General features: G+C 34.5%; 1 protein-coding gene across 2 annotated transcripts in view; it reads right to left on the minus strand.

Moving 5' to 3' along the window:
• KDM5B (lysine demethylase 5B) overlaps positions 1-26,508 on the minus strand; it is a 72,793-nt gene that overhangs the window by 12,005 nt on the left and 34,280 nt on the right. For both annotated transcript variants that reach the window (XM_007481160.3, XM_001364144.4), the window contains 16 exons: positions 25,931-26,065; positions 23,308-23,404; positions 21,123-21,232; positions 19,941-20,099; positions 19,128-19,247; positions 18,141-18,299; positions 17,228-17,409; positions 15,362-15,524; positions 13,580-13,699; positions 11,955-12,149; positions 10,650-10,831; positions 10,314-10,438; positions 8,190-8,340; positions 7,971-8,085; positions 3,786-4,141; positions 1,801-1,939 (listed from right to left, as the gene is read on the minus strand). In XM_007481160.3, the coding sequence (XP_007481222.1) occupies positions 1,801-1,939; positions 3,786-4,141; positions 7,971-8,085; positions 8,190-8,340; positions 10,314-10,438; positions 10,650-10,831; positions 11,955-12,149; positions 13,580-13,699; positions 15,362-15,524; positions 17,228-17,409; positions 18,141-18,299; positions 19,128-19,247; positions 19,941-20,099; positions 21,123-21,232; positions 23,308-23,404; positions 25,931-26,065 (2,508 nt within the window). The remainder of the gene's footprint in view (positions 1-1,800; positions 1,940-3,785; positions 4,142-7,970; positions 8,086-8,189; positions 8,341-10,313; positions 10,439-10,649; positions 10,832-11,954; positions 12,150-13,579; positions 13,700-15,361; positions 15,525-17,227; positions 17,410-18,140; positions 18,300-19,127; positions 19,248-19,940; positions 20,100-21,122; positions 21,233-23,307; positions 23,405-25,930; positions 26,066-26,508) is intronic.

Raw genomic sequence — 26,508 nt, forward strand, 5'->3', positions numbered from 1 at the left:
AGCATGTGAAAGGGAAACAAAGACTTACCTATAAAATCCAACTTCTAGACAGCCAGTCCTATCAAATCTTTACCTAAGATAAAGTTCATAGCACAATAAAAAAAGTTTTTAAAGTGCTAGTGTGGGAGAAAACATCAAGAGTCCAAGGGGGCTTCATTAAGTACCACTGCAATTCCTATCACTGCAAATTAAATCAATATATGCTTCAAACTGGTCCCATTTACAGAACATGAAATTATATTTCTATTCTGTTTGTTGACCACAGAATTATAATATCATAGAATGTTAAAAGTGGAAAGAAAATCTCAGAGATTTAATTGAATTTCTTCCCATTTTCAGGGTGAGGAAAATCAGACCAAAAGGAGAAGAGTCAAGCAAACACATGATCTTCTTGCTAGAAATAAGCCCCCTGGACCTATATGCCCAAAGTGTGTCCTAGTGAAGACCAGTTCTAGTGGCAGCACTGCTACTTCCTTAAAAGGCCTGAGTAAAATGCATCTAGACAAAAACAAGTCATCCTACACAGGCAGATAATTAACTGCCATTTATCTCTACCACAGCAGAGACAGAGGGGGAAATGTATTGCTATTAACTGACCTGGATTTAGGTGACAAGTTAATGGTGGACTTTGTACTAATGAAAGGCTGAGTTTCTTGCCTTTTTTAGTTCTTGACACACATACCTCCCCTTGAGTATGAAGCAGTTCTACATTACAGATAATGAAAGGTTTCCAACAACGACCCCACCCTGTCCAGTTCTTCTCACAATAAGGATTTTATGAACTAGATTTACTTGGCTTATCAAAGTTATAGACAGGTTAACAGAATTTAAAACAAACTGGAAAAATCCAATTTATACATAGTTAACACCAGAGTAACCCATGCAAGCATTCCAATAACTTAAGTTGATGACTTTGGTAATAAGTTTAACACTTTTCTTCCAGGAAACTACTCATGCCTCTTACAGAGAATAGGTCAGGTCAGATATTCTTTAGCAACAACTACACAACTGTCATCCAGAAAACAGAAATCACCGAGTTCTTTGGGGTTGATACTGTTATTGTTATGTACATTTTAAAATAATCACAAGCCCCACATCAAATTTAACAAATACATGCTTTGTAACAGAGATTAGAGAGTGATGTCTCCTTTCATGTTTGAATTGCCTAATCAATCAGTATTTGGGGGACAAAAATCAGAAGATGCATATTTAACCTCCATCTGAGCTTTAAAAATAAAAATTTTGTGGCTCACTTTTCAAAATACCAGCATCAATCAGTTGCAACATTCTGTAACTTATCTGTTGGACCTGAGTTTCTAAAAAGTAATAAATTCTATAGATTGAGACCTAATTTCATTACCTGCAACACAGTCAAAAAATTCAAATCACCAAACCCACTAGCATGACCTCTTCATAATCCACCTAACTTCTAAATCTAAAACCACTCTCGTTATTCCCTTTTTTTCCAAACTGAATGCCAATATTACACTTAGTCAAGAAAAAAAAGGCATACAGGTTTAACAAGAATAAACAGCTGGACAGAGCAAACCTAATTTGGATGAGAAGTGAAAGAAAATGGCATTTGAGCACTAGGGTAGCAAGAAAACTCAAGATTTAATAATAAATTAATTTTGCCACCTTAACCCAGAATTGTACCATGAAAAAATAAAATTTTCATAATGGTCCCTTGTCATAGATAATATAGAAGGAAACCAACGAGATATATGGTAGTTAAATATAGGGAACAAGTAAAAACAGTACCACAATCAATTTTGGGGGACTTTTTAAAGTTAAACAAACCTGAAGGGCTTCTACTTCCTGAAGCCAATCTCTGGCTTTCTGTACAGCATCTTTCAGAGCAAGGCCATTTGGAAGGTATGCTGGAATCTCCTCGATTTCCTTGACTGCTGCTGCAAGACTGTTTAATGAGTGTCGTGGTCTATGAAAATGAGATACGCAACCCATTAAGCATCTGATGTATCAAATTCATTTCATACTGAAAAATACTGATATTACAAAAAATCTTGAGTTTTTAAAAAACCAAAGTAATGGTTAGGCCCAAATGGCTAAAAAATCTATAATAAAAACTTTTGTTGTTGTTGTTGGAGGGGGTGAGAAGGGGAGGAAACACAATGATGGTATTACTGAGAAAGGTCTCATTTGAAGGATAACACCATCATAGTTCCACATCCATAGAAGAAGTTAGGCACAATTTGTACAAAAAGTTACATGGCAAGATGTCAACTCAGATCCATTCCCAAGGACAACAGGGTAGAAGCAGGGCTGGAGCAGTTTCTTTCCTATCTTTAAATCCCACCCAGAGTATGGGAGGAAGAGGATATATTCTCCTACTAACCTCCAGAGGACAGAAAACAATTAAGAAGTACTTGTAAGAACACTGAAAAAAAAAATCAGATGATTTCCAAAATACTTTGGGACATAGATAAAACAGAAAATTAAGTGGTAAGTTCATATAAACCTGTTAGTTGAACATATAACAAATACCGGTAGCCAGTGAGAGAAGCGACATGTGAGATTTACCATATAATAAGAGTAGTAGGAGAAATAGGAGACTGCAGCTTGATGACAAGGGAAAAACTATATTCAGAGAGAGAATAGATTCGAATTCTTATTCATTGAGCACAGAAAGATTACTTTCTTTCTCAAGTCAATTTCTCCCTGTAAAATTAGGGGTTCAGACTATCTGCTCTTATCTGTTTCAGCTCTAAATCCTATAAAGCAATAACTATACATTTAATTTATTCAAGTTTAAAATGTGATAAGCTGATAAAACAGCAAAATATTCATCTTCAAATGTCAATGCTTTAACTTTAAAAAGAGTAATTGGAAAACTAGCACATGAACTCAGGTGGTTAGCATATAGTACTAACGAAGAAAGGGATAATTTCAATTTCCATGTACATTTGTATTTTGTGTACTGTTCCATGGCCAGAAATTATATTAAAACCAATCACAATGAAAATAATATGGAAATAATCAATGGTATATGGACAAATCAAATCTTAGAATTTAAAGGCCATCTGGATAGCTAAGTGCATGGTAATTAAAGAAAAAGGCTCAGAGTTGGGAAGTCCAGAGTTCAAATCGACCTGAGTCACTTCTAAGCTATATGATCCTGGGCAAATCACTTAACTAAGTTTGCCTAGCCCTTTCCCTTCTGCCTTAGAATTGTTACTAAGACAATAAAGGAAAAAAAATTTTTTTAAGGACATCACCATCTAGTCCAATATGCAATCTCCTGTGCAAACTTGTCCAAGTTGTCCTGGGAGAGGATAAATATCTAGAGAAGTAATGTTTTCCATGTTTGAAGAAATATAATTTTTTCCTTATAAACCCTATAACATGACAACTTTCAATCTGTCACTCAACAACTGTAGCTTTAAGTATCAATTGATAGTTGCTCTCCTTTCTCTCCTCCACAAAAAGATCAATGGCATTCTGGAACAGTTGGATTTACACAATTTGGAAAGAAATTCAGAACAAAAATCACTTCCAAAAGGATTTCTTATCAGAAGTCCCTAGAGAATAAAACAACGATGAATCCAAAAGCATCACTTAATTTTTTAAGTTTTCTTAATTCCAGCCAACCCCCCCAAAAAACCCAACTCTTCCAACCAATTTTCTCTATTATTGGGATATTAATTTTTAAAAATATATGGATTATCATGACAAAATAAATATACTGATTGTGCTTATTTTTAAACACCTTTTCCTCCTATCTAAACACAAATACTGAATGGAGAAAAGATGAAATTTTGTTTCACCTGGCTTTGATGAGGCTCCTGGCTTTGTCATCCCAATGTTCTGACACAGTAAGCAACTCCTGTAGCCTCGCCATGGCCTTCTCCACTGCCGAGTATGGAGCCAGTCCCACTCCCAAATCTATGAGACGTCTCATATCATCTAGGGTAAGGGAGCTAGGGTCTAAGCAAGCTCGGTGAACCTCTTCTAGCCAACGGGCCTGTTCTAAACGGATGCGCATTTCAGAAAGTTGTGGAAGCTCAACATCAAATTCAAAACTGACATCCAACAACTCTTGTAGTTCAGCAGCACTGGGCATTTCTTCTGAGAGCAGTTTCTGGCTGTGCTGTTGGAAATCTTCCACCCTATTCAAGAGATCCTGAAAAATATGAGACGGAAAATCAACCACAAATGGTAAAAATACTTTTTTGATTGTCTTACGTTTAAAAATGGCTATTTTGGAAAACTAACCACTTAATTTCTCATATACATATGACAATGAATTCTATCAAACTTTTAAAGAACAACTAATTCCAATATTAGAAATTATTTGAAAAAATAGGTAAAGGGGGCAACTGGGTAGCTCAGTGGATTGAGAGCCAGGCCTAGAGATGGGAGGTCCTAGGTTCAAATCTGGCCTCAGACACTTCCCAGCTGTGTGACCCTGGGCAAGTAACTTGTCCCCCATTGCCTAGCCCTTACCTCTCTTCTGCTTTGGAGCCAATACACAGTATTGACTCCAAGACGGAAGGTAAGGGTTTAAAAAAAAAGAAAAGAAAAAAATAGGTAAAGAAGGAGTTTGACCAAATTCCTTTTATGAAACAAATATGATACTGATATCAAAAACCAGGAAGGATAAAAAGAGAGAAAACCACTACAGACCAACTCCATCAATGAATTATGGACATAAAAAAAAACACTCATTCCTATAAAAACAATGGGAAGCATAGATAAAAATTGAGTTTTTCTTTAAAAAATATGAAGCTTCTATATAAAACCAACAGCAAGTATTACATGCAATATGATAAGCTACAAGGTTTCCCAGTAAGACCAGAGTGAACTAAAGATGCCCATTACCAATATAACAATATAACAACACAGTATTAGAAAAGTTAGCAGTAACAATAAGAAAAAGAAATTGAAGGCATCAGAATGGGCAAAGAAGTAAAAAAAACAACTCCTTTTGTAGATGGCATGATGGTATATGTGGAAAATCCTAGAGATTCAACTAAAAAGTTAGTTGAAACTATCAATAATTTCACTAGGACAGGATAAAAAATAAACCCATATAAATTATCAGCATTTTTATAACATGTTACTAGCCAAGTCCTATAAGAAGAGATAAGAAAAGATACTTTATGGGGCAGCTAGATGGCTTAAAATCCTAGGTTCAAATTTGGCTTCAAGACACTTCCTAGTTGTGTGACCCTGGGAAAGCCATTTAACCTCAACTGCCTAATCCTTACCACTCTTCTTTCTGCTTTAGAACCAATACATAGTTTTGATTCCAAGATAGAAGGATGAGGTTTGAAAAAAAGATACTCCATTTAAAATAACCAGATATAGAATAAAATACCTGCCAAAACAAACAAATAAATACATGGACATAATTATAAAATACTTTTTACACAATATTCAGATCTAAATAATTGGAGATTATTATTCCTGGATGGACAGAACCAACAAAATTAAAATGTAAACTAATTATGTAATGCCATCCAAATGAAATTACCAAAGTATAAAATATCAAGAATATCAAGTGAAAAATTTAATGAAAGTAGATCTGACAATAGCGGATTTAAAAACTGTATTATAAAGTAATAATTATCAAAACTATCTGGGTGCTGGCTAAGAAATAAAAAGATGTATTAGTGGAATAGAATAGACATACAACAATAGGTACTTTTATAGTAACCAAAGAGTATAGATCCAAGCTAATGGAATGAGAAATCAGCATTTGGTAAAAACTTTCAGGAAAATAGTTTGGCAGAAACAAGGTATAGATCAATATCAGCATCTTACACTATTCACTAGGATAAGATCAAAATGGATACATTATCTAGACATTAGGGATATTATAAACAAATTATAAGACTAAGAAACGGATCAGATTTATGGATAGGAATTTATGAGTGAACAAGAGAATAATGGAGAGCACATCATGAGATATAAAATGGATAATTTTGAGTGCAATAAGTTGAGTACTTTAAAAGTTTTTGTACAAATAAAACAAATGTTGCCAAGATTAGAAGGAAAGCAGAAAATTGGGGGAAAAAACTTTATAGACATCTTTCTCAACCTTATAAGAATAAGACTCATCCCCCAAATGATAAATGGACAAAAGACATTAATAGTTTTCAGACAAACAAACCAAAGCCATATTTAAGATGTATGAAAAAAAAAATGCTTTCAATCAATACTGATTAGAGAAAAATGCAAACCAAAACAATTCTGGAGTTATCATCTCACTCCTATTACATTGGCTAAAAGGGGCAAAAGGGCAAAATGACAAATGTTATGGAGATATGGAAAAATGAAGACATTTAAATTCTATTTGGTGTAACTGTGAACTGATCTTACCATTTGGAAAAGCAATATGGATTTACATTCAAAGTTATAAAACTATGTAGTGTATGCTTAGCTTGGTCTGTTGCCCAAGGAAATCAGGGAAAAAAGAAAGAAACCCATATAATTCAAAATATTTATAGCAGTTCTTTGTGGTGGCAGAGAAAGAAAAATCAAAGAGAAGTCCATCAATTGGGGAATGGTTAAATTGTGATATATGACTGTGAAGGAATATTATTGCCCCATAAGAAACACTCATCAGATTAATTTTTTAAAATTTGGAAAGAAACATACAGGAGCTAATGAAAAGTGTAATGAGCAGAACCAAGAGAATGTTATATACAGTTATAGATTTAATATTTGAATAATATTTTATGAAAGTGCACTAAAAAATGGAAGCATGAAAAGACATGATCAATAATATACACATATCTGTTTGCCTGATGATTCTATGGTGATGAGGGGAGGGCTGATATAATGGGAAATAAATTCTATTAAAACAAAATGTTAAGTATGCATGTAGGTACCAAGGTCTTCACATAGATATCTATTTTATATATATATACAATATGGAAATTTGTTTTGCTTAATTACATATAATTTCTTAAAAAGGTTGTCTGCTCACCCCTTTCCCCTGGGTGAGGGAGAAAATAAATTTTCCTAAATTAGAAATTTTTTTGAAGTACACACGCGATAGATAAGAACCTATGATTTCACTGGTTTAGAGAACTCCCAGATGAGTAAATTTCCTCTCCCAAGGCAGGCCAAAATTTTTTCAATGTAAGGTTTAAAGAATTGATTTAAACCCAGAGAAGCGTGAAGTGATTTGTCCAAGAAAGGTCACATTGGCAATATATGTCATGGATAAGACTTGAATCTAGGTCCTCCCGATTTTGAAGCCAGCTCTCTAGACATTATGCTATTCTGCCTGCCTCTAAAGGGCTATAATAAGTATGCAAAATACTTGACTACTAACATTTATATAGCATTACATATATACTACACTACATATATAGTTTTACAAAGCACTTTCTCCACAATCTTAAAATTAGTAGAATGATAATGCCCATTTACAGATAGAGAAAAAATGCCCATAAAACAGTAATTGAGGTAAGAAACTTCAGGTCTAGCCTAATAACTTCAAGTATCATTCTTTCCAATGGTTAATTAGTATACACTAAAATGGATGACCACCCAAGGTAGAACGGTAGAGACTTGAGACTAAAATAGATAACAATTCCTCTAAATATGAAATTCATATCAGGTAATCATTATACCAAAATGGCCATTTCTTCAAAGGTCTGGTACACTATCATGCACACAATATTTACTGAATTGAAAATATTCCCAGACACAAATATCTACAAAGAAATCCATTAGAAATTGTGCTCTCTGGGGGCAGCTGGGTAGCTCAGTGGATTGAGTGTCAGGCCTAGAGATGGGAAGTCCTAGGTTCAAAATCTGGCCTCAGACACTTCCCAGCTGTGTGACCCTGGGCAAGTTACTTGACCCTCATTGCCTAACCCTTACCACTCTTCTGCCTTGGAGCCAATACACAGTATTGACTCCAAGACTGAAGGTAAGGGTTTTAAAAAAAAAAGAAATTGTGCTCTCTGCCCCGCCCCCCCATCCCAATTTCCCACCTTCAGTAGTGGCGTTTGACTGAGAATGCATGGAAGAGCATAGAGCTGTTTCACAAAGAGTCGGAGCTCATTGACTGTCAGTTGATTCTGGGATTTCCCTCCACCAGAACGGTACCTGCAAAAATAATCAAGTCTCATTAAAATAAATCTTAATAAATTACAAACTTCTGGTATGTTCATTTATCATCTAACCTAAGCCAAAATTACTGGGTCCATTACCTCGTCTGCCTTTTGCCATTGAGCAGCTGCTGTGCCACTGATGCACACTTGTCAGCATCCTGAGTGACTAAGCGAAGATGGCGCAATAGATCGTTGTCAGGAAATTTCTTTGTTTCAGATTCTTCTATAAGAGCCTTGAAGTTGACAAGGCCTGGAGATAATACAAGCATATAAACAAGGAGATTTTTTAAAAATAAAAATACTTACATGTAATGCTGATTTGTAAGCAATTAACCCTCCATGAGTGCCCACTGATTTAGCTTTACCTTTTATTTCCCCAAATAAATACAAATGTACAGGATGAAAACTATATCATGTGTCGAATAAATTCATTTCACAGAGGAGAAACTAAGAGTCTAGGGCTGGCCTTCAATATACATCATTAAAAGTAAAATGTATACTTAGAACTATAGAATGAAAACATGTGGCTTATAAAAAAGGCAGAAAATATAGGCTTCTCCATTGATCAACTTGTCTCCTCATCTAGGAGACTTCAGTTAGGTTTCTTGATACATAAGAACAGTGAGATATTGAGGGACATAAAATAACAAGGCCTACTGGTGGCAAAGACCTTATATAAACATAAGAGAAGAAACCACCTGCTTCCAAGGATAATGACAAGTGTAAGAAGAAAGAGAGAATTCAGTAGCTAACACTTCCTCATTGTGACTTTCTCCATTGTAGTTTCGATATACACTGCAGGTCGGGATAAGAAATTAAATAAGGATTTTGGGGGAGTTTTTTTGGAAATTAATATAGGCAATACATGAAGGATAGCAGATGTCACAGGGAAAGTTTACAAATTCAGAAATGCAAAAAACATGTGTAATATTGTATAATAGCAACATATTTTATCTCTTAACACAATTTCTTTCAATATAAACACCCAATAAAAGAAAATTTCATATAATAGAAAAATTCATACAATTTCTCTGGTGGGAACGGAGAGCTAAAAAAATTTTATGTGGATTTTTCAGATCAAAGAGGGTACAGCAACCCTAACCCCCATAATATGTAAGGGATATTTTTGTTTTCAAATACTTCCAACACCATGATAAAGACCTCATTTCTTGAGGGCATACCCTTCAATTGGGGAATGGCTGAACAAATTGTGGTATATGTTGGTGATAGAATACTATTGTGCTAAAAAGAATAATAAAGTGGAGGAATTCCATGGAGACTGGAACAACCTCCAGGAAGTGATGCAAAGTGAAAGGAGCAGAACCAGGAAAACATTGTACACAGAGACTGATACACTGTGATACAATCGAACATAATGGACTTCTCCATTAGTGTCAATATAATGTCCCTGAACATTCTGCAGGGATCTAGGAGAAAAAACACTATCCACAAGCAGAGGACAAATTGTGGGAGTAAAAACACAGAAGAAAAGCAACTGTTTGACTAAAGGGGTGGAGGGGACATGATTGAGGAGAGACTAAATGAACACCCTTACACAAATACCAACAACATGGAAATGGATTCGAATCAAGGACACATGTGAGACCCAGTGGAATCGCACATCGGCTATGAGAGGGGTGATGGGCGGGGGGGAGAATGATCTTTGTTTCCAAGGAATAATGTTTGAAAATGACCATATAAAATAATGTTTAAAAATGAAAAAAGAAAAAAAAAGACCTCATTTCCCTCATTTAATCAAATTAAATGCTATTCCCTCAAAGTCAAAATATTATTTCCACTTCTGGTAAAATATGTACTTGTCCTCCCAGCTATATTTCTAAGATCTTAAGCGATCTATGTACAAATATAAAACCCTTTAGTCTAGGAGTTTTCAGCATTGAGGGGCCAAAGTGTCATAAAAACTAAATTCAATACTAAATATGGGTATGCTTTTTATTTGAATTACTAAAAAGCAGAGAGATTTAGACAAAATCAAAGGTGATATCTATTTTGCTTTGTAAGTAACCTAGATTATACCCACTTATAAAGACAACTGGATCTATAACTATGGTGACCTACCTTAAATCTGCCATTAGTCTAAGATCTGGCTAGAAAGAAAAACCGTACTAGACAAAACGAATTGCTAATAATCATTGTTCAATGCATTTTCTGGATGAGCACAAACCACTCCATCCCAATTCCCCTCTTTGCTGTATCACATACTTTTCTTATTGTTGATCTTGGCCTCCAAAGCTTCATTCACATTTAATGCCCATTCATTATATGATTCTGCTCGGAGTTTCAGGGCATTCATCATGGGGTACAGATCATCCAGAGTATATCTGTACCTAGAAAAAAGAAAACCTACTTCAATCTGACTTATAAAACATTTCCACTCCAAATATGAATTATATATATATAATTATTATACATAATTTATTTATATAATTAATTTATGCAAAGATTTTATTAAGTAGAAAAAAGGGAAACACATTCTTAAGCATGACCCTACTCTTTTTAACACATACCCGATTGAAAGAAATAGTTCTTTCTACTTACCCCAGCTTATACTTATAGGTAGGACAAGAACACAGGTCTTCTACGTGATGTAGACACACCAGCAACCCAGGTTTACAAGAACAGGACACTCCAGACATAAAACATGTGGTTTTGCATTTTATACACTGGCGCTCATCATCTGGTAACAGTTCAAAATCCATTCGTTCTGAATCGATTACTCCCTAAAAAAAAAAAAAGTTGCTTTAGAGCTCCAAAATGATTGTGTAAACCACCAAGACAGAAACAATCAAAATACTTTATATTTATTAAATGAATCAGAAACTTCAGAAAGGATCAGGGAGAGCAAAGATGTAGAAGAATAGATTTAGACTATTTCATGAGTCTACAAAGACTTTGCCATGAAATTATTACTATTATTGATGGGACTTTAGGTTAAAAAAAAAAAACCATGACACTATAATATAGGGAATTTATAGAATAAAGACTTTAACACTAATCAAGTTCATAATAGACTATATATTTAAAATAGAGATTAAAACCTAAATTTAACAGAACTTCACTTATACACAGAATAGAACTGTTGAGGGAAGTTCAACAGAAATGAACGAAGGTCCAAAACTGGGATTGAATAAAGGACAAGATTAAAATGGAATCGGAATTGCTTGTCTTGGTTTTTAAATAGAGAAAGAAAGAATGGGGAAAAAAAAGCTTATTTTTTTACTGTTTCCACTAGAGGCCAAAATAACATTAACTGAGAGAATCATTAGCTAATAAGACAGATCATGAAAAATAATGGAAAAATTTCTTACTTTCAGATTTTTATTAAAATTACAAAAATATTTTCATTTTTGTTTCCAGAGAACGCAAAAGATGGACTCAAAAATAAAGATCTACATAATCATTCCAGGAAATTTAAAAAAAAAAAGGGCAAGTAGACAGCATAGCAGAAAGAGTGCTAAGATTAGGAGTAGGGAAGATCTCAAGTCAAATCCCACCACAGAAAATGGAAAAGACAAGAACTCAAAGGATCTCTTCTCAGATGACTATTTTTAAAAACACAGGAACTCAATTTTACAGGCAAGGTCTTTTTTTCTTTCATGTACTCCTTAATCTAAGAGTTACCCAGAAACTCTAAGTCCCATATACTAGTGCATAATTCTAAAAATAAAAAAAAATAAAAAACATTTTTAAAGGGAGGCAGGAGAGAGAAAATTACTATTTCTCAAATGGAACCTATTACAAATGATCTAACAAGTAAAATTTACCATTAAATCCTGATGCAAAATAAAAAACTTTCTAAAATGAGAATACAAGCATTATAGCTTTAATCCACATAAAACTTACCAACTTGCGAACAGTCTCCCTTAAAGTCTTTTCATCCTCAATCATAATGGCCATGTCTTTCTGAACAGTTGAAGCAACCACCACATCTAATACATCAGCTTTGGAAGCCATTTTACAAATCATCTCATCATGAGAAAAAACACAGTATCGGTTCAGCAATCTATAATGCTCCACACACTGACGTCCTAATGGCAACTATATCAAAAAACAAACACTCAATGGAAAAATGTGTAATTACATTAATATGCCCCCTCCCATGTCATTTTATAAATTGGATATCATAAATGTATCTGTTTTGGAAATCTGATCTCTTTCAATTATGCATAGCTTATGTTAGAGCATAAAAAGTAAACAAAACAATTCTATGAAATAGCTTCATGTACTCCCAAATCCTTTGGTTCAATTAGTGATTTGATTTAGGAAATTTTTTCTATAAATAATGAGGAAAATGTCATACTTCATAAACAAAGAGACTATTTAAGAGAAATGTTGGGGAAAATAACTATATTTAATAAAAGTTATGTGCCAAGCCACTGTGCAAAAATACTAGATATTATAAGTCAAAAAGCAATTCCTACCCACAAAAAGCTTCCAACCCAAGAATTTATAAGCCAAGTTTCTTAATAGCTCAACAGTGTTCCAATTAGATTGATAAATATTAAAAAGAAATAAAATACTGTAGTAGCATAATTAATGCAATGTAGTATAATTAAATACAGTTTAACAATGAGAATTAAAACTATTGCTAATGAAAAAAGGTACATTTTTAAGCAAACATACATGTGGTGATTTTTATAACATAATAGTATGATTTACACAAGGACATAGTAAATCCAAAATTACTCAATGTGTCTTCATATACATTGCTGGTGGAGTTGTGAATTGATCAAACCATTTTGGAAGACAATTTGGAATTATGCCCAAAGGGAATTAAAAGAATACATACTTTTGATCCAACAATAATACCACTACAAAGTCTATTTCTGAAAGAGACTATAAAAAAATGGGAAAGGACCTATTTATACCTGCACTTTTTGTGGTGGCAAAGAAACTAAAGGGATATCCTTCAATTGGAGAATGGATGAACAAATTGTAGTAAAATGATGGTGATAAAATACTATTGTGCTATAAGAAATGATGAACAGGATTTCATAAAAAGCTGAAAGGCCTAAATGAACTGGTAGAGAATGAAATAAGCAGAACCAGGAAAACATTGTATACACAGTAACTGAAATATTATGGGATGATCTAATGTGATTGGCTTAGCTACTAAAAGCAATGCAATGATCCAGGACAATTCTGAGGGACTTTTAACAAAGAGACTACCTGTAGAGAAAGAACTGTTGGAATAGGAATACAGATGAAAACATATGGTTTATCACCTGTCTATTTAGGTGAAGGATTTGGGACTTTGATTTTAGAAGAGTATTCTCTTAAAAAAAGAATATGGAAAGATGAAATGAGTGATACTACATGTGTGAACCAGTAGAATTACTTATCAACTCCAGGTGGGAAAAGGGAAACAACATAAATGATGTAACTTTGGAAAACTTACATGTAAATTTGTTATTAGAATTAAATAACTTTTAAAATATGTGTGTGTGTGTGTGTGTGTTAGTACATACCCAATCAACAGTACAGAAGTTAACTGCTTCAGCAAAATTGAAACCTTGGTTAAAACCACTGTGATAGGCTCTTGGAAAGGTAATCACAAACTCACCAGCACACTGATTAGTTCGGTAAACCTAAGAAAAACACAACTTTGAGACAAAATGTATATAGCATGTGAAGCTAATTAAAGATGATCAGATCATTTTGACATTGGATTGTAATAGAAAAAAGTAACTAAGTAGATAAATGGCTGATTTCCGGAGATGTCAGGAATACTTATATTGCTTTTCCTAAGACATATGAATAACACAGGTTAATCACAAGCTCTATTTTGCTCCCCACCAAAAAAGCATGGCTAAATATTAACCTAAAACAACTTAAAAGCTTAACATGTAATAATAGTACTCCTATGATGATGACATATAGCAAATGTTTAACTAAACTATTACATGGAAGAAAATTCCATCTGAGTATTGTGAGAATCATACAATCAACTAAATTTTAGGTCACATACATTATTTGTAATCAAACATAGGTTTCTGGTTATTCTTACTAGGGCAAAAGATAACATCATCAGTTTTTCTTTTCTTTTCTTTTTTAAAATCTTGCCTTACTATGTATTGGTTCTAAGGCAGAAGAGTGGTTAAGTGCTAGCCAATGGGGGTTAAGTGACTTGCCCAGGGTCACAAAGCTAGTGTCACAAATAGTGTCTTGAGGCCAGATTTGAGCCTGAGCTACCCAGCTGCCCCCATCATAGTGTTTTTTTCAAATGTTTTTAAAAGGCTAAACTATAAGAAACTCCACTGAAGTAAAATCTTGCTCAGAATCACACAACTACTAATGAATCTGAGTCCAGATTTACATGTATGTCTTCCTAATTCCAAGTCTTCCAGTTTATTTAATGCATTAAGTAAGTGCCTAGGAAATGTTTCCTTCTTTCATGCTGAAACCTATATCTTTGAAAGTTTCACTCAATGCTCTTGGTTCCATCTTTTATAGGCAGGTCAAGCAAAACAAAGCAAATTAATCCTCTTTCTACACAGCATCCCTGCAAGTATTCTGAGATGACCATCAAATTATCCTAAAGTTTTTCACTTACATTCATTTTTTAACATTTACAGTTGCTTCAACTAACACTTGCAAATCATGTCCTCTGGTCCTGTCAAGAGCCATATCACCTTTACTCTAGCTCATCTCTCTTTCATATAATTTGGTGCCCAGAAATGGATACTATTGCTGAACCCAACAGTTATGAATCAAGGCTGCATAATTTATATGGAAACAATGCCTTTGCAGGCAAGAGGGCTTGGGTTTAAATCTGACCTTGATTGTTCATGCCTACATGACCCTGGTCATTCTCAGCCTCTCAGCATCAATTTATTTGTAAAATGAATATTGGAGTTAAGTGTACTAGGTCCCTTTCCATTCTGGATCTATAACCCTTGGTCTTCATATTTCTAGGAACTATGTATTTATCCACAAGGCAGCCTAAAGAAAGGCATTTGAGTAAGCCAATACAAAACAAAACAAAAACAAGAGGTCTAAGCTGACAAGATTTATCTCTCTTAATTATTGGCTGCACTCTGAATTGGCTTTTATATCACCTTAAGAAGCTCAATTAGATTCATGGAATATGTTATCAAAATATATCTAAACTGTTTTTTTTTCCCCAATCAAATTATGATACAGGAAATCCTCATATTTCACTCAATGTCCACAAAAAATATTAAATGTCTCAGAAAGGGAAAGAGAAAAAACAAAACAAGAAGACACAAAGGAATGAGCCTACAACATACAGGCACTCCATGAGCCATTAGAGTATTTGGGTTCATGATGGTGACAAGCTGGTGGAGGAGATCTGGCTGGGACACAAAGAGCTCTGGAGCCAGTTTCTTCATTACATCTTCCAGCTGCTCAGCTGCATATCCTGGAGCTCCATACCAGGTTTTTGGCTCCCCCCTACAAATAGTTTAGGGAGAAAAAAACATGAGACATTCCTTCCTTCCATCATTTCCCTCTCCTCCCACTTTGACATCTTCCTATTTTCAGACCCTTGCTTCAAATGAATGTAACATGAGTGTATAATCAATCAGTGAACAACTTGAAGATTATGTGCTCTGACTATCTGCATGCCCTACATTTTCTTCAAGTTTTAAGTAAAAGAAAATCGGCCCAAAGGAATTCTTTTTAACTCCTTAGAAAACAAGGAGATAATGAGATTTCTCACAATCTGCAGTTTCAAAAGTCCAAGACATGTGGCTGATACTATTTTTTAATATCAGATTTGGCCTAGAAGTTGAGGTAAATAAGCCCATCCCCATTCTGACAACTGAGGTTAAAGGAAAGCTAGTAAGACAATTAGAATCTCTATAGACCTCAATTTCTTAAAAGCATTTTACACTGCTATTCAATTAATTTGTGATGTCACGAGGAAGTACAGTAAGTATCATCTTACCGTATCATCTGGGAGCAATTGCCCAGGAAGGCAGATATTGCCCTACATACACAAGCTAACTAATGCCTTCTCCCTTATAGTGATTAAAACTCCTTATGTGGGGGATCTGAGCAGGCTATATAGATAATCATACTATTTCTGTACTTAATAAAGCAAGGGATATGTGGAAAAGAAAACCAGATGTCAGAAAAGCAGCTTTATTTTTGAGAGTTAGAATGCAGTATGAAGTAGTGTGAAGATTGGATTTAGCTATCTCCTGATTGTAACAATGAAAATACTTAGTCTAACAAAAATCAGGGATGTCTTGGGAACTTTACATTACTCCACCTACTTTGTCTAACAAAAATCAGGAATGTCTATAACCATACTTAAGGATTAAGTATTTAGGAGGATGGCCTTTGATAAGAGAAAAATGACAAATCAGAAACAGCTGACAGACCCCTGGGCTGTCCCAAGTCAAGCTTAAGCTACCATTAGTACAGATGAGGCAAAGGAAAGTGATATAAAATTGTCTATATATTTCGCATCATGTCCTCTCATCTCTCTCTTTCCCAGGAGAGTTCGCTCTGGCTGGTGACTTCCTGTGAGCAGGCTGAGTGCAGTTCGATCCCTGGACCTCAAGCCTGGGAGGAGCTCCCTCAAACAGCTTCCTTGAGACAGTCATGTAGGCCTTGAACTCCTGCCTGGCTCAGCCTGAGCCAGAGCAGTGTAAATTAACTCTGTCTCTCTCTCTCTCTTAATTTCTTTCCTCTATATTAATTAAAATCGCCAAAAACTTTCAGCTGACTTGGGTATTTTATTATGGGATTTCCTTGGCAACCAAATTAATTTAGATTTTTAAGTCACAACGCTAAAATTATCCTTTAAAGTTTATAGGACTTAGGGGATCACTTACATAATTCACAACACTAAGAAATATGTAGGTATGTATAAGCCAGAAAACAAAAAATGGCAAGAATGAGCTAATATTAACATAGCCACTAAAGGAAAAGATAATTTTTTTTTTAAAAAGATATCCTATATGAAAAACCAACCCAAGAGTCCAAAGTAGTGCAAAAATAAAGGCAATGTGACTAACTCTGCTAACAAAAACTAAATAACTATTGGGGGTGGGGAAGCCAGTCTCATTACCCAAAAAAGCAAATATGTTTGGTTTTAAGTATATACCCACTTCCCCTACTAAAAAAATCCATTTGGGATCTCTTACCAGTGCAGATAATTGATTGAGTAGCTCCAATGGTCCTCAATGTGCCAACAAAATGAAGAAAAACACATTCCTACATACAGCCAGGGCAATTTCATACCACAAATATCAGCAGTAATGTGAGCAAGGACAGACTGCTCCATTACAGGCATGTTGTTCAAATTCCAACCACTATCAAGATATTCCTAAAAAATAGACATAGCTTCAATTTGTTTCTTATCTATTTTAAACTAATTTGCCTACAGTATCATTAGTTAACATAAGGATCATTTTAGTTGAAATAGGATCAGCACTCCAGAAGAAGTTGATTAATTTTGGGTTGGGTAGGTTATACTTCATGGATAGGTTCATCAGTCATTAATTTGACAGATTTATAATCAATCTGATAAGAAATTTGTAGGCAACTTAATTTTTTTCTGAACAACCTACTTTAAGAGTGGTACATTGAATTTCTAGTGAAGACCAATTAGCATAAGTTGCTTTCCAAAATCTTATCTTCTCCTAAAAATCTGGAGAGCATAGGAAAAGTATTTCCTCTCCAAGTGTCCCCCATTCTACAGTTATCAGTCAGAATCTCTAGTACAGACAAATTCAACACATGAATCTCTGCATTACATTTTTATTCAACATTTGAACAGATCTTCTAAAATCACTGAAATGTCTGTACTCTAAGGAATATTTTCCAGAAGTTAAAAATTGTTTTAGGTCAACTAAATGGGAATTGCAAATAACATAACTTAAATAAATTTTAAAATAACAAAATAAAACTGATTTGTACAAACATGGGCCTTTAACATTTCCTATAAAAATGTACTGATACAATTTCCAAAGGATGTCCATAACAGAATGATCCCTCTATAGCAAGCTGTTTTCTTTGCCATTCTGAAACTTAAATTTCTATGGTTTGGAACCCTACCTCCTCCCCAGGGGAGAGTTTTATTTTCCCATCTCGTACAGGAAAGCCACTGCCAAATTCTTTCGAGGCAATATCAGCCCCATATTCCACTGTGACATCCTCTTCAATAGTGCTTACTAGACGCCAAAATTCTTTCTCTACCAGCTCTGTGGGAACCATCTGGAAATGAAACAAAGGAGAAGAGAGGAGACGAGGAATGAATTCTCTCACCAAAAGCTGCAATTCTAAGACTTCCCGTGACCCAATTCCTATAGTACTAGATTTAACAGGAAGCACAGGATACTGTGCTAAGAAAAATGAAGTGTCCCTTCTACCAATGGCCCAAAGATCAAAGCAAGCAACAGAATTCCACTCCCTAAGAATGTTTCTAAATTATAATGGAATTCAAAGTCCCTACCATCAACACACAATGTTGTTTGGCAATCAATAAGAAGCTTTTCTTTCTGACACAAGTTACCTTATTACTACATGGCTACCCTGGTCCTAATTTTATAAAATTTCTGAAACATTTTTTCAAATACATTGTTTACAAACATTATAGGTATTATTTAACATTTCCTTGGTGAGGAAACTAAAATCAAGTGAACAGCCTTAGTTAACCAGGAATGCCTAGCCTGGTCTCCCATGACCTAGAATGCACGTATGAAGAAAATGTGGGTATAACTTGGGAGACAGGATGCAAGTACAAGGAGTAGTAATGCTATAGCAAAAAAACATAATGGAATTAATGACAGGCTTAAAGGGCTATGTTCAAGTTCTGTCAGCATGATAAAAGGGTTGTCATAATAAGGTTATACTTGTACTCAAAAACACTATGAAACATATAAGACACTAAAAATTTAAGTTTAGCATGAAATATCAAATTTATTCCCTGTGTTAGCCTACATGCAAAATGTCAACTATTATTATATAATATTTATCGTGATCTAGATTTAAAATTACTTTTAAGTTAACAGAGATTCAAATATATTCAAGCAATATACATACATGAACAGGCATGTTGAAATAGTCTGATTTGAATGCATCTGCCATTTCCCCAAAAGTTCGGAGTGTGTAGTCCCTGGCTGCCTGTTCAAAACCAAATGCTTCTTGAGGCTTATTACACTCCTAAAACAGAAAAAGTGATTATTTTCACTAAAGTGACGAGAATAAGATTAATTTTTTCTAAACTAATAAAATTTTAGCAAAGAAAGTACTCTCTCTACAAGGTCTATAGACTAGTCAATTTCAACAGATAAACACGACAAAATATAAGGTATCAAATATTGCAATATAATCTGGTTAATCTAATGAAAATTTTAACCAAAACAAAATATTGCTCATAAAACTGACAGGTCATGCTGTTTTGTCAATTATTCATGGAAACCTTTATTAAAATATCTTCAGGACTGCCCAGCCATCCTCACCCTCTCTGGTTTTGTTACCTGCTTCAATCATTCAGCCTTTCTTTTGTTTCTGTTTCTAAAAGTTCAATACCAAATGTAGGAATTTGTTTTCCTTGACAGTGCATATGTGTTGCAAGGATGTATTTCTTTACTTGAAGAAATGTTTATATTGGGGACAAGTGGCTCAGTGAGTTGAGAGCCAGGCTCAGAGATGTAGCCCGGAGCAAGTCACTTGATACACCTCTTTGTCTAGTCCTTACCACTCTTCTGCCTTGGAACCAATATACAGTATTAATTCTAAGAATGTACAGGTTTAAAAAAATTTTTTTAAATGAAAGGAATAAAATTTAATTTTCAAAAGTTTAATCTATCTCACTCCATTTCTTAAAGCAATACCCAAATACTAAGTTCTTACTTGAGCCAAACATTTAGGGCATCTCCAGTCTCCCTTGGGAACATCATGAAGAGGTGGAATCAGGCAGAAAGTGTGGTAGCTATCATCACAGCCATCACACAAAAGAAGGCGATCCTCATCATTGCCACTACCACATAAGAGGCAGACGTATAGATCCACCTGCAATATTAGAAATTGTCTTCTGAACAGAGCAGTATGCACTTAGACCTGATTTTATAAAATTCTACTCATCTCCCTCCTCACCCCAACCTACAAAACTGTGCCTAAATCTTTTCAAGTAACATTCAACTCTCTTTTACATTTAAGGAAAACCAAAACATGAAACACTAAATGATGAGATCAAGTTGTTTCTATGGTGTCCTTATAATTAGGCTATTTTAACATTATATAAAGAACAATCATTCCAAAACATTTGCAATAGCGTTTATCCAACTTGCTTCATTTCAATAAATTCCAAATGAAGGAAAGAAAAATTTTTAATGTGAACAAATCTTTCTATTTCTTATTTAACAACTACAAAATGCCTTTTATCATAAAGAGCTATAAAGATTTCATATATTTCCTGTTATTCTATATTTTAAGTAGGCAAACTATCCCTCCTCTTCCCCAAAGAAAATTCAATAGACCAAAAATAACTTGAAAATACAGCCAGAAACATAGTTTGACTTATTCAACTATACTTTTAGCTAAATAATTTTTGTAATCTTTAACTATAGGAAAAAGGGACAGGAATTATGCCAATGGTGGGGGAAATCAATTTATATCTCATATTCAAGAAAACTAATTGATAAGAGTTGTTGAATGAAGTTGCTCAGTGTAAATAGCCTTTTCTGTATTGCCTATGTACATGAGCACATCTTATCTCAGAAATGCAGTCAGTGCTGCAATGACTCATAAAGCACAATCCTCAGATTGATCTAATTCCATTAATAAATAGAACATTTACAAGCCCCCAAAATAACTGCTGACTTTAGACTTGACTCCTTTTGATTAGTGCAATCTTTTGAATTCTTAAATACAATATCTTTTGAATTCTTAAATACAATATCTTTTGATTTCTTAAGCCTGTCACCCTATCCCACAATTCTCCCTAGAAATAATGCTATATATTGATCTGGGTAAAGGCAAGAAAATGTCTTCATCATCAAGCTAGGATATGTAATGAAAAGGAAGATGACTCACAGCATTTGTGCTTTTCTTGGAACGACTCTTGGGTTTCTCCTTCTCAATTTCTCCAACATGTTCTTTCTTCTCAACAGTATCTCTTTTTATTGTGCCCCGAATCTCTTTTTCTGTTGGAAGTAACCCAAAAGAAAGTAGGTCTTATTATATTAGACTTTCCCACACCTGGTCATTATCATCATCATCATCATCATCATCATCATCAAATTATTTGTTTCAGCTATAACAAATGCTACTGAATATATACACTAGTTATTTTCCAGTAGTAAACAAAGTGTCATGCCATAGGTTGTAATACTGCAAAATATACTCTTAATAAAATGATGTTCAAGTTTCTCTGGAAATTTCTGCAATGTTTAAGAGATTTATTTAAGTCCCAATACACAAAGAATGACTTAACCACCAAACAGATAACACCTAATTAAATTTTTTCACATTTTTAATGCCTTCTACTATCATTTATTTACCTAGACATCTTTTCATTTTTAATTCAATTTTATTTTCTGTTCAGAATTCTCTCAGAAAAGGTGGGAGGGCCGAAGGGGAAGGAAAGACTTCAATAAGTATTGAGTCTATCAGTTCTCATTAGGAAGTGCATGCTTCAATCATGAGTCCTTGGGAATTGATTGGATTGCCTCTTTTAAGAATTGGCTTAGGGGCAGCTGGGTAGCTCAGTGGATTGAGAGCCAGGCCTAGAGATGGGAGGTCCTAGGTTCAAATCCGACCTCAGCCACTTCCTAGCTGTGTGGCCCTGGGCAAGTCACTTGACCCCCATTGCCTATATCCCTTACCACTCTTCTGCCTTGGAGCCAATACACAGTATTGACTCCAAGATGGAAGGTAAGGGTTTAAAAAAAAAACTACAAAAAAAAAAGAATTGGCTTAAATTCTTACTTCCAAAGACTGAGGGTTTTAAAGTATGACAATTTTGGGGGAGGGGAGGGAAGGAAAGAATATGATTCTTGTAACCAAGGATAATGTTCTAAATTGATTAAATAAAATTATGTGTGTGTGTGTGTGTGTGTGTGTGTGTGTGTGTGTGTGTAACAGAAATCCCCATAAACCATCATTACTTAAGAAATATTTATTACTTTTAAGATGCAATTTCAGGGATAAAGCTGAATCCACTGAAATGTCTAATATGTTTAACTAAAACATCTCAAAAATCTGTGCAGAAAAATAAGTAAATGTGTTAATAGTAAATAAATAAGAAATAGTTAAAATTGAGGCTTGAGAAAATAAAATTATTATTTCACCAACTTAAAAAAAAGCATGGAAAAGTTTTATAGGAGAGTGGGGAGGGTTGATAAAGCTTTAAATATAATGTATATATGTATATATAAATTATAAAATAAATATAATGCCACTACTTAACAGATTTTCACCTATCACAGGAGTCTCTGGAACATAACTCCCACCATAGGTGAGAGATCACTGTATATTATTTGTATTGTATTGAATTTATTTATATATATACATTGCCAGATGATGCCTTCTCTAATGGGAGGAGGGAAGGAAGAGAGTTAACTGGGTATTTTAAGTTAACAACCAATAAAGTATGACAATTTGATTAGAATATTCACAGTGAAATTTGTACTTCTATCTATACTTTTAACAGTATCATTTGTGTATGTGAAATGAACCTTAAGAAGAATGCCTGACTTACAAAGTATTTCCTTCAAAATAGTCCCAAAGCCTATATATTTCCTCTAAAGCAAAGTAACTCAAGGTCTCTCTCTCATCTAGATCAAAGGAGGGAGAGCAAATATTACCCAATGAATTCCAAAGAATAATTTTAAAACCTAACTTTTGGGTTTACTTTCCATACCCAAACCTTCCCCCGATAAAAATGTTTTATTCATTCCCCAGTCCCATTCTCCCACAAAAGTGGCAATGAAATGTCTCAAGAGATGAAGTGATAGAAGGTGAAATCAGTTTCTGTAGATAAGCTAAGAAACAGAATACCACCCAAAACATTAACTGATTATAGAGAAAAATGTTGTTTGCCTATACCAACAAAAATGAATCATTAGCCAAATATTATTCAAGTTGTAATTTCAATAAATACTGAAACAATTACTGAATTGAATTTTAAGATTACAACTAAACTACATTTGGGAACTAAATATTTAATATAATTATCTTAAGGTTATTTTTCCTTCTTCATTCTCTCATTAATTCTTACCATTTTCACACTTTGGGACCGGACACCCCATTCGACGTCTCAGATTATGAGTTCTGACTTCTGGAGCCTCCCCTGGTTCTGTTTTAATATTAGTGGCCTTTAAAAAGTAACACATTAATGTTTCATTAAATTGGTACATTCAAACATTATTAAGTGGAAGTTAACAAATGGGGTACTTAATTACAATAAAGATGTAATTCAGCATTTTCTTTCCAGAAGTCTATCAACACTCTTAAGGAAATATTGACCTTTAGCTCATTTGGGGAATCTATATAGAAAGAATCTATTTAGAAAGAAGAATGAAAAGCACAGAAGAGAAAAATCAGAACTCAATTCTGAGAACTGCTCCTGTATAAATGGCCTCAACTTCTTTTCCTTATGTCTTATCCCCCAAATTCTCACTGACACCTTCTTCCTTTCCCTTCATTTTGCTACCATCAGTCAAGGACCCAGATGGTATATGTTCACTGTCAGCTGGAAAGAAATTATTTCCCTTCCAATTTTGTATTCATTGCTAGTAGTAACACTTTCCCTCAAACTACTAATGAACCTACATTACTGATGATTTTGTTCTTTAGGGCTCTATAGATGACATAGGTAAGTATTTCCCATAGAGAGTGAATTCCATGACAGAAAAAGATTCTAGGAGGGCCTTCAGAATCTAGACCAAGCTAATAGATGGGGAGGAGAGCATTGAGGGGTCAAGGGGAATAGTATGGGGTTGTGGTATGTATGGAAAGGGAAACCGGAAACAGACTTCAGAGGGATATCAAAGGGGGTGAGGTCAACAGTGAAACCAGGTTAGCTTTCAAAACTATAGCAAGCAAGTGCTTTCTCTCACTCTTTTTTAATGGAAGAAATCAAGGAACAGAGAACTTGTCCTAAACAGACACAGAGAGGATTGGGACCCAGTAATGATTGAGTCTTGAGCTCCCTAAAGGGTCCAGCAATATATACCATATTCAATTCCACTGAGCCCCCTCTGGTGATAGGGATCCCTATGGAGTGGGGCCAAAACCACACCCCAACAAAAAGGTCATCTTCCAGCAAGAATCATTTGGTAACAGAAAATTATTTTTTCCTTTGTAATTGTGGGATGGCTGTGCTTTTTTAAGTATCTCTTTGGGTAAATCACTTATCCTTCAGGGCCTTCCTGTTGGAAGAGGGTGACTAGAAGGGGAAAACTAAAGGTGTTTAAAGAGAAAAAAATTTCTATCCAAAAGGATCAAACTCCCCAAATTCTCATTTCTTTTCCATAGCCCATGGCCTAATCTTTATGGACTCTAAGAATTTCCCATGTATATATATATATATATATATATATATATATATATATATATATATATATATATATATATATATATATATATATGTATTACAGCAAAATAACTTTTTCCTGTGGCTTACAATCATCACTATGTAATACAGTATAAGTATCCTAGTAATCTACAAAGCCATAAAATATATCTTTCTAACAGTGTCTAAAATTCAATTTTATGGCAAGAATAGATAAAAAGGCTTAAGTGATGGGCTAACTTTAGTTATGTCTACAGAATTGAAATATTTGGGTTTTCCCTGTTCTGTTCCAGGATCTGAGATGGTTTCTTTTGTTAAGGTAAATGTAGTCTAAATTCTAAAACAAAAAGTAGTCTCAATCTTCAATAATCTGATTATAACAATTCTACACATATCCATTTCCACCTTAAAAAACTGGGGCTGGAATCTTTTTCCCAACAGCCAATAAGTGTTTCAGAAACAGTTACTGAGGGGGCAGCTCAGTGGATTGAGAGCCAGGCCTTAAGATGTGAGGTCCTGGGTTCAAATCTAGCCTCAGATACTTTCCAGCTGGGTGACCCTGGGCAAGTCACTTTACACCTATTGCCTAGCCTTTACCACTCTCACACAGTATTGATTCCAAGGGGGGAATTATTATTGAAATTTGAGCCTTCCTTTTACATTCCATGAGCCAATCTTTCTCATCAATACATTCTCTTGAGTCCAGAGACTTAGCCAGAGAGTAATTTAAAGTCTTGCATATCCCAATTTTATAATAAAATGTTCTTCTTTCCTATAAGAATCTTAAGATAATACAAATTAAAGCTATATTTTTCTATAAAGTTCTTTAAAATAAAAATACTATTTCCCCCAGTCCTCCTCCCTCTCATTTAGCACAATAGTCTAATGGTTCCTCTACTTCCCAATCTGTTTCACAAAGATCAGTTCATTCTATAATCTCCCCATAATCTCCCCATTTTCTATCTCAAAAGGTACAAAATAGCAAACTTGGGACACCTCCGGAAAAAAAAAATACGCTTTCACTTCATTCCTAGTTCTGCTAAGTAATTTTTAATATGACTTTCTCCATCCCTTCATCTCCTAACTTTAATCCTCATATAACTTTTTACTAGTTTTTCCTAGGGCCCTAACTTTTTTAACCAGACACTAAAGCCTTGTCAAGGGATAATCTCAAAAACTATACTTCTCCCAAAGAGTGACATGCAATATTCACTCCATGAACTTACCAGGCTTCCAAAAGTACAGAAAGTACACATGTAAGAGTCACATGCAGAACTAGTGCTCAAAAATTCAACTGATAAAACTTCTAAGGCATCTCCTCACTCACCTCTGCTCTCATGCGCTTTGCACGCCGTGCTGGGGGACAGGTTTCCACAGGTTGAACTGACTGTCTCTGAGGAATATCATGGGGTTTGTATTCCTTGTCTTTTGTGTCAGTGGTTAGATTTGGCTTCTGCAGACACTGAAAACAACACAATTGGATTGGTAAGATTTCTCTCCTCTTTTAAACACAAAGCAGGCCCATTTATGATTCTGTTACGGTATGCTTCAAATCTCTTGGTGAAGAACACAGAATGTATACAAACAACAATGGCTATTTGATATTACACAAACTTAAATTGCATAATGTTAAATCTCCAGTCAAATATACCTAACATATGAGTATAATGATTTAAGGGGTAAGATTGAAAGTTGTTTTAATTCACTTGACTGATGATATTATCAGTCAAAGGTTATTACCCAATTCTATATCAACCATTAATTGAATTGTTAAGACCTGAAAGTAGTTGTTTCAGAATGAAGCTGTAAGGACATTCATTTAAGTATTTGGAAATTTAAGACAAGAGAAACTAGGATTGCTTGCTATATTTTAATAACAAAAACAATCTTTAGGCATGAAATGAC

The sequence above is a fragment of the Monodelphis domestica genome, chromosome 2 (assembly GCF_027887165.1).
Source record: "Monodelphis domestica isolate mMonDom1 chromosome 2, mMonDom1.pri, whole genome shotgun sequence".
Classification (NCBI taxonomy): domain Eukaryota; kingdom Metazoa; phylum Chordata; class Mammalia; order Didelphimorphia; family Didelphidae; genus Monodelphis; species Monodelphis domestica.